Consider the following 9,450-nt stretch of genomic DNA (forward strand, 5'->3'; position numbering starts at 1 on the left):
ATAGAGAGGGTCCAGAGGAGGGCCACTCGCATGATCAGGGGACTGCAGGGCAGGCCCTATGAGGAGAGACTACGGGACCTGAACCTGTTCAGCCTCCACAAGAGAAGGCTGAGGGGGGATCTTGTGGCCTGTTACAAACTGGTCAGGGGGTGGGATCAGAAGGCATTGGGGGAGTCACTGTTCCCCTGAGCACAGCCGGGAGTGACCAGGAACAATGGTCACAAGCTAGCAGAGGGTAGATTTAGGTTAGACATCAGAAGGCGCTATTTCACGGTCAGGGCGGCTAGGGTCTGGAACCAACTTCCAGGGGAGGTGGTGCAGGCTCCTACCCTGGGGGTTTTTAAGAAGAGGTTAGATGAACACCTTGCTGGGGTCGTTTGACCCCAGTACTCTTTCCTGCAATGGCAGGGGGTCGGACTAGATGATCTTCTCAGGTCCCTTCCGACCCTAGAAACTATGAAACTATGAATAGATCCATTTAGATGGTATCACTAGGTCTTTATTTAAGGTAGGAAACTTGCTCATGCTGGCTTTACCTTTGCTCAATAAATGCACCAATACACAGGTTGCTAACCATTCCTACAAGGTTCTGTGCTTTTTAAAATTCCCATTAAATTATAAGCCCTTGGCACAAGACTTGAGCATATCTGAAAGCACCTCTCAATCCCCTGCCAACCTGCTGGGTTGTTGCGTAGCACAAGAAACCCATCCTAAATCCAGATGATACAGTTTGAAGTCCTCTTGTGGAACATTCACTACAGTTTACACTCAACAAGGAAGCAGCTGCCCCTGCCTGAGACCTTCACCTATGAAATAAATCACTATGAATGAAGACTAGACTAGTACAAAGGTGTATTTATTTTAAAATCATTTTCCTGAGTGGAGAGATGCCCAGTGGCAGTATTATTGCAGCTCAAAAACATACCTTAAAATTTAGTGCTAAATCTTGATCTACAGTCTTCCTTATGAATTATAGTAGCACAAGAACTATGGTAGGTCTGAAAGAATATGCCACTTGGAATTCATATCTATCCTAGTAAAATTCTATGAAATTCTATTAATATTCCATTAAAATATTCAAGAAAACTAAATACTTGTGTAAGAACAGACACAAAGTCTTGGTTCCTACTCCAGAAGGTCTGTGCTGGGCTCAGACCATGAAGTAACTCACACTGATATTATCAGCATTTTTGTATAAATACAGATGGAGATCTGTATATTACCATTAGCTAATTTACAGCAAGGTAAAATATCCTGGGACAAACACTGGTCTCAGCTTAAGTCAGAACTCCAACCCATAAAAGAAATTCGTCCTGCTTGGGAAAATATTCACCAGCTCAGAAAAAGTGAAGTGAATGCATGAACTTTGCAGCACAGTCTTAATATCAAACAAAATATGCAGTCAGGCAAATGGTAGAAGTGAATTCTGGAACCAAAGGCCCCCATTGCAAACACCCATCAGCCAATCCACAGGTGTTGGGATGCAACCTAAAAGGAAATACTGCCTATGAAACCCAGGATCCATCTGTTAGAGAGCTCCAGTCTTAAAGCAAAATCCACAGACCACTGGTTCCCAAGTCTGGGCAGCTGGTCACTTCACCCTCTTTACTCCCAGCAGATAAAACCACTTTACAAAAGAGCTAAGACACGCTGGGTGTGTCTACACGAGACGCTATGTCGCTGCAGCTATGAGGTACGGCAATGTAGCTACGAGGCAGGGCAATGTAACTTGTTGCTACAGCAATGCAGTATCGGTGGACGTGAACTGTGATGCTAACACTACTGCAGAGTAGCAACGAGCTACAGTGCAGCAGCTTGTTGCTACTGTGCAACAGGGTCAGAAACAAGCCATGCATTGCTGGGACTGTGCAGTAAAGACAATAACTGTGCAGTCATTTTGTATTTGCTAAATGACAACTGCGCAGTAACAACTGTGCAGTTGGATGCACATGTAGATGCACCCACTGAATGGGAACTTATTACTGTTTTCTGCTGCTTTAATTATAACAGGCGTGTTGTGGGAGAGATGCTCTGGTGTAATCACAAATAAGAGGGGCAAGTAGACTGACAAATTAAGTAGGCTAAGTATGCTGTCTACCTTTTAGAAAACCTGAAGACCCTGCCTGCTATTTGGCTCTGTAGACTAAAAGGTTCACCTTGAATTGCACCAGGAAACACACTCTTAGCCAATGCAATCTTCTAAATCTTGGAATTATGTTCTATGTACATAGAATAGAACTAAGCAGGGGGCCTGATGTATACTGTACTTGCCAAAGTTTCTGAGTGCACTTTAAGGGCAGCGCTAAGCAGAGCATTACAGCTTAATCTGGAGGAAACAAAGATGTGGATGGCTGGAATGTGGTATACATTTGTGAAGAAAGGTCACAACCCTGTACGCAAATGGAAATGGAAAACCAAATCCATCTGAGAACTGGCATTACTGCAGAGTAAATACTGAGCATATCACTTTTGTGATAACATGACCTGGATTTTGGAAGTGATCTCTGTAGTATACAAAGGACAGATATACGGCTTCTCAAGTTGCTTTTTGTAATATGACCTAACCCAGTTCTTCTAGGAAATTTCAAACAGCTATTTACAATTCAAAGCATTGATCTATTACAGTCAGATGGTTACTGCAACATTTAGCTCTGTGGGTTATGACAGAGGATTTGCTTTTTTTAAACTGAAGGGCACTAGTACCCAGGGCTGTGGACAACCCACGTGTAATTAGGTATGAGGTTTCTCAGATTCTGTTGTCATCTGTTGTCATGATCGACAGCAAATAAAAACACCATCCACACCTGACATGGTTCAGTGCTAAACAACCAAGTACTAATTTATGGCCAATTTTAGCATTTCAACAAAATGTCCTCTAATGTACATTAACATTATTACCAATTTTTAAAATAACTTAGTATTAATAGATAAAGATGTAGAAGAGCTGAAATACACATGAAAATGGAATATTACTTACTTGCTTTTTCTTGTAGAATCCCTTCTTGTCACAGTTTGGAATATGGAATCCTCTTGGACTCAAGACGTTCAGGATCTTAAGGTGGTTTAATGTGTCTTCCATTTCTCTACGGCAGGGACCCTGTCACAATGAACACATTTAGAAATTCCCTTGCTCAAACTTTGTCTCTTATCTTATTATTAGTAAATATTAAACCCCCCACCAAACAACTCCATTAATATATGTATAAAACAAAGGTGATAGCGTTGTGAGGATAAACGTTGGACAAATTTTAGCAACGAAAAGCACTTAGAGAAGCACTTTTAAAAACCCTGTCTCATAGACTAATTAATTACTCCTCAGTACAGTCTCTTTGAGGTAGGGCAGCAAGCATAATTAGTTCAATTTTATACCTGAGAGAACTGGAGCAGAAAGTATAAGTGATTTACCAGAGGGCAAAGAGGCAGTTAACGTTAGCAATGGGATTAGCATTAAGGAATTACTGCCTACAACTCTTGCTTAAACTGCACATCTGCATGTGCATATTATTGACTTATTCCACCAGCTCAATTTTAAAATGTGGACCTGAAAGAATTCCTTGCATGAGCACATAGTTTTAAGTAGCTGTATCAACACAAAGACTCATTGGTGCAACTCTCAATTAGTTCAAGTCAATGATACTTGTATTTTTTAGTAACATTAATACTTTGCACACATAAGGTGTCTTTCATCTGAGGTTCTCCATACATATAGACTCAACAGTTTTGCATATGTTTAAAATTGAATACTTTGTTTGGCAAATACCCTCTTTACAGTTTTCATATATTTGCTCTTAGTATCAATCTCCCCAGATCTGAACATGTTCTTTAAATTGCTCTTATTGGCAATTCCTTAAACAAACAACCCTCTTCAGACAAACTGACTGCAAATCCTACACTTTCAAAGATTTATTTCTTTGTTAGGTTTACAAAAACAGCAAAAACCTTAAGTTGTTAATAGGCTTTAAGAGTTAGAGGGATCAAGATCAAGAGTAAACATATGCATAGTTATAAAGACATTTGTTTACTAAAGGTCCAACATTACTCAGTGAGAATAAGGCTGTGCAATCTTTACTCATGCAAGCAGCTTGCTTAAGTCCATAAGTCCTCTCATATTAAAAATCCTGGCCATACTAAAAACTCAATGGGAACTGAAATCAGTGGGTATAGGTGCTTAAGTCATTATGAAAACCCCAACATTAGATGCCTATTGGCATCATTAGACACTGATTAGACGGACTTCTAAGGCACTTAAAAAATCCTTGTGTGTAAAAGCAAGAAGAGAGATATGCAGTTCAGTAGTCCTTATAAAAACGTTTCTGTTATTATCTATACAGGTCCTAGGAGGACTAGTCATAGACCAAGAATCTATTATTTTTTGCTGTACATTGATCTTTCTCTCTCCACCCTCCCCTCCCAATTCCCCAACTTTTTTTTTTTTTAACTAGCACATTCCAAAACCAAGAAAGCAACATGCTTTAATTGGAATATCTGGCTCCTTTGCCTTCAGAGACTGATTTTTCTGCGTATTCAAACTCCCTTGCAGATTTTTCTTATCTCCACTTACAACTCTACCTTGTCCAGGTTTGTATCCTTCTTTCTGTAGATGGAAAGCTATGTGTAGATCAGTTGTGGGTATTGTGATGAAGTGCCAAAGTATGCCAAGTAATAGTTTGTATGCCTGTTGCCACTGACATGATCATAACCAGGTTGTCTAAGAGTATGCTCTGCTCAAATCTCTTCTCTCCAGGTTCCCCTGCAAGTCTAGCCAATATTGTATAGACAGATTAAGAAAGGGTAACAAGTTGTGTCTTCCTCAGCCATTATCTGCATTTACACTGCCTCAGAGAAATCACCACAAATCTAGATACTGTTTTGTGTGCACTAGAAAAACCCATCAAAAGCTAAGGCCCAGTCCCATGCTTACCATAATTTTCTACACAGCACGTACTTAAGTTACTACACTGAGTGCAAAGTCTTTTTGCTTTTTTGCATTACACTTCCTTTTTAGCCTTTGTGTAATAAAAAATAATCAATAGACTATACTGCATCTGTTCATACTGAGTGCAATTTGTTCCCACGAGAGGTAAAACAAAGACTTGTATGGCCAGATACTATTTAATTAGGCACCTAAGTGTATTCCTATCTCACCCTACTCAACCACCTGAAAACTGTTAAGGCTAAAGGTGAGTAAGATCTTCTTCCTCCTCACTGCTTTTTCATGATTAAGTTCTAAAGATAAGATGATAGCATGTTACAAAAATAGAAGCATTAATGCATTTCCAGGAACTGCAGTGATACGGAATAAAAATCACTCAGGCATTTAACAGGTGGAGTATGATCCAACCCTTACTTTCCAAGAATCATTACTGAAAGTCATATTAAAAACGTCTCCCCCTCTACTCTCAAAATCTAACCTATATGCTCTACCAGCTCTCTGTATCTGCAACACCAATAGTTCTACTTACTGGTCAAAGAGCCAGAACTCCTTAAAAGGCTACAACAATCACCATCATAAGGGTTTCTATTCATCTCATCAAATGTACCGTGAAAAAAGGGGGGGGGGGTCAGAAGGGGGGGTAATGCAATGCAGGTATCTTTCTGGGTTATAAAAATACTTACATATTCAGTCTCTTGTTTGGATTCAGAAGAGAAATTCAATGTGTCTGTACTTTGTGAATCATATTCCACTTTATAGCGCTGAGTATTCTTGGCTTGTTCTTTCTTGATGATATCTATTTTGGTGTGGTGTTGATGAGATTTGGAATCTGACACTCTGTGAGAGTTGGGAATAGCTTGATTCTCTATGCTACTGGCGTTCTGGTCTTCTTCTGAATCACTGGAATTTCCTTCAAATAAAATAAATTCAACAAAGATAAAAATTTTTAAAAAATTCAGCTGAGACTTTGAAACTCAAGAGATTATTAAAAAGGGTGTTTTTTTCTCTTTAAAATACACATAAGATAGGGATGATCCTGTCTCAGACACAGTTTGGACTAGATGACCTCCAGAGGCCCCTTTTAGGCCTACTTTTCTATGATTCTATGAAATATTCACAAATAATTTGGTGCAACCTGTGCAGAAATGCCTTTATTACTACCTACTGATTATTTTAAACTTTAATTGACGATTGCTATTATTTGTACATTTTTGCCCTCTAGTTAGTTCTTTGAAAAAAGATTTCATATTCTGAATACGATTTCAAATCATTTTAAAATTAGATATCTAAATTAAATATACTTCCAATAACTTCCCTTATTTTGAATTTTTCCCACCAGAAGGGGGCAGATGTACACCATGACTCAATCATTTCCAGAGTTTGGAACTGATTCAAAAATATGTTAGCAACTTTAAGGGTGTGAGACATGCATAAAAATTCAAAAAAATAATTCTGTCCTATAGCTGATCCAGTTAACATTTATTAAAGAAAATGCATTCCTATCATAGTCTTATGGTTTCTAGTACCTTGTATGATATTCTCCTTGTCTTCCTTAGTTAGCTAATTAACAAAACAGTATTAATGAATATAATACCACTACTTTGGCTTTAATTGGCATTATTACCCTTTTTTATTTTCAGCTGTTAAAAAAGTTATGAATTGTTTAAAAGCCAAAAAGATCTAGCTTGAGCAAGTTAGTGGCCTTGTAAATTTGACCTGAATATGACAATATAAAATATGCCACTCTATAAAAGCTTGTAGCACTCCCTGTAATTTAAACACAACACAAAGGATTTTACATGGTGTTGTAGCTAACTCTACACATGGAAAAGATTTGATCTTATTTTTAAAGAGCTTTCTGGATGCTAGGGTCTGGACTTGAAATTTGGATTTAGGAGTGAAACTTTAGGAGAGTCTTAAAGAGACAGGCACTACATGTGACTCATTTCTCACTCCCAGCCTTTATTCCTTGAATGTGAACAGTAGGAGACTTTCTTTGAGCATTTTACATGGGCAGCATTCCCACTGACTTCAACAGGAGTTTGGGCTGAGTATGGAGCACACAAATACAGCTTTAACATTTTAACTCTTTAGGCTACGGTTGAAATTGGATTTCAACTGTTGAGTCCAAGTTGAAGTCATCAGCCCATTTCCCTCCCCATCTTGGTTACTTAGAAAATAAAAATAATTACAACCAGTCATTACACTGTGCCAAGTCCCACACCGTTGGAGGCAGACTCCTCTCATTTTGGAGTTATGTTAAAGCAGGGTTAACAGCACGGAGTTCCAGGGTGGAGGCAGCCATGTGTTTCACTGAGGTTTTTAACTTGACTCTGCAGTTTTTGAGCGCTTCCTTATTCAAACTGTCACAGCTTGGGAGCAGTGCGGAAATAATTATAGGAAGGCATCTTGTGCTTTTGTAGCAGCCAGCAAAGGGCACCCTGGCTGCCACTTCCTCTCACACAGGGAAAGAGAGGCCAGCCAAAAAAAAAAAAGAAAGTCTGCACACATTCTAGCAGAAAAAGGCCAGGCTGCTTCCAAAGGAACAGCCGTCCAAAACCTTTTCCCAGGCTTTCCTGGGAAGCATTTGTTCCACGCTCCACACCGATTTGGCCAGTGCCATCTGGGCAGAGCGAAGCATGCACTCTGGAGGTGCCTCTCAAATTTCCCTGGCTGTGGACATTCCACAGGGGCCTGCTCACAGCAGTGTGCTACTAACGCTGCCCCTCGCCAGCCACACAAGGGGGATGGCAGAGATGCCTTCTGCCCTCTTGTGTGTGCAACAAAGGGGCAGATGGTATTTGTTTCTGCTCAAGCTCCTGGCCTCCAAATGCTTTGTTCTAACTGCTGATCCCATCTCTTGGCAGGGGATACCAATGACCCCATCTCTTGTTGGGGGATGCACCAATGACCCTCTCTTTTATGCCCTGCTTTTACATTTCCCATTATCCTAGATCCGCAGTATCTACTGGGGGCTGTTGCTTCCTTCACCTCTTTCTAGGAATTTTACAACTTGATCACTTGGATCTGGACACCCAAGGCAACCTCACTGACCTTCCAAGCCAGCTGCCCCATTATTAGCCCTCTCCCCTCCCCCTTTTAATTCAGTTATTTATTAATTTTCTCCTACATGCCATGGGAAGCAAAGCACTGGATCCGGTCGCCCAGAGGCATGGCGGAATCTCCATCTTTGGAGCTTTTTAAGGCTAGTCCAAGCCCTGGCTGGGATGATCTAGTTGGGGATGCTCTGGGGTTGGCCCCTTGAGGTCCCTTTGGGGACACAGAGAGACAGGGTTCTTTGGGGGAAAGCGTTATTTGCAAGCTTTTGGGCACAACCACCCTTCTTCAGGCATTGGGAGACTGCTGCTGTTAAGAGTAGCCTCAGACAGAGTTCTTTGGGTAGATGTGATCTCTTTTATTAGACTGACTCAAAAAGCTGGAAAAAAGGCAGACAAGCTTCTTTGGCTAAATGTGATCTCCCTAACAGCAACAGTCTCCCACTGCCCAAAGAAGGGTGTTTGTGCCCAAAAGCACACAAAGAACTTTCCCCCAACTATTTAGTTGGTCTAATAAAAGAGATCCCATCTACCCAAAGAACCTTGCCTGCCTTTTTTTCCCCCAACTATTTGAGTTGGTGTTGGTCTAATAAGAGAGATCACTTCTACCCAAAACACCTTGCCTGCCTATTTCCTTAGACCAACATGGTTGCAACCAACCCCCCTGCCAGGTTTATTGGGTAGATGCGATCTCTTTTATTAAACCAACACTAACTCAAATAGCTGGGGAAAAAAAGGCAGACAAGGTTCTTAGGGTAGATGTGATGCCTTCTATCAGAGCAACTTGAATAGCTGGAAAAATTCTTCTTTGCCATTTTTTGGGTACAAACACCTGGAAGCTTGCAAAGAAGAATCTTTCCAGCTATCTGAGTCGGTCTAATACAAGAGATCACATCTACCCAAAGAACCTGGTGTGCCTTTTTTCCAACTAGTTGAGTGGGTCTAATAACAGGGATCACATCTTCCCAGAGAAACCTGTGCGCCTTTCTTCCAGTTATCTCAGTGAGTCTAATACAAGAGAACACATCTACCCGAAAGAGCCTGGTGCGACTTTTTTCCAACTAGTTGAGTGGGTCTAATACAAGAAATTACATCTCCTCAAAGAGCCTGGTGTGCCTTTTTTTTCCAGCTATTGGAGTGGGTCTAATAAAAGAGATCACATCTTCCCAGAGGAACTTGTGTGCCTTTCTTCCAGCTATCTGAGTGGGTCTAATACAAGAGATCACATCCCCCCAAAGACCCTGCTGTGCCTTTTTGTCCGGTTAGTGGAGTGGGTCTAACAAAGGGGATCCCACCTCCCCACAGAAGCTTGCCCGCCTTGTTTCCAGCTCTCTGAACCGGTGCTGCTCGAATCAAAGCGATCCTACCTCCCCCACGACCCCGGCGTGCCTTTTTCCCAACGTGCTGAGCGGGTCTTAAGGGAGGAGATCCCACTACCCCACCCCCCCGCCCGGGACACAC

The 9,450-nt window shown here is 41.1% G+C and overlaps 1 protein-coding gene across 1 annotated transcript in view; it reads right to left on the reverse strand.

Annotated features, from left to right (window-relative positions):
* IGFBP3 (insulin like growth factor binding protein 3) overlaps positions 1–9,450 on the reverse strand; it is a 45,760-nt gene that overhangs the window by 9,998 nt on the left and 26,312 nt on the right. The window contains exons 2-3 of the mRNA XM_019508726.1: positions 5,617–5,906; positions 2,978–3,097 (exon numbers count right to left, since the gene is read on the reverse strand). Coding sequence (XP_019364271.1) covers positions 2,978–3,097; positions 5,617–5,906 — 410 coding nt within the window. The remainder of the gene's footprint in view (positions 1–2,977; positions 3,098–5,616; positions 5,907–9,450) is intronic.

This window comes from Gavialis gangeticus, unplaced genomic scaffold (genome assembly GCF_001723915.1).
Source record: "Gavialis gangeticus isolate Ggan-Ray unplaced genomic scaffold, GavGan_comp1, whole genome shotgun sequence".
NCBI lineage: Eukaryota > Metazoa > Chordata > Crocodylia > Gavialidae > Gavialis > Gavialis gangeticus.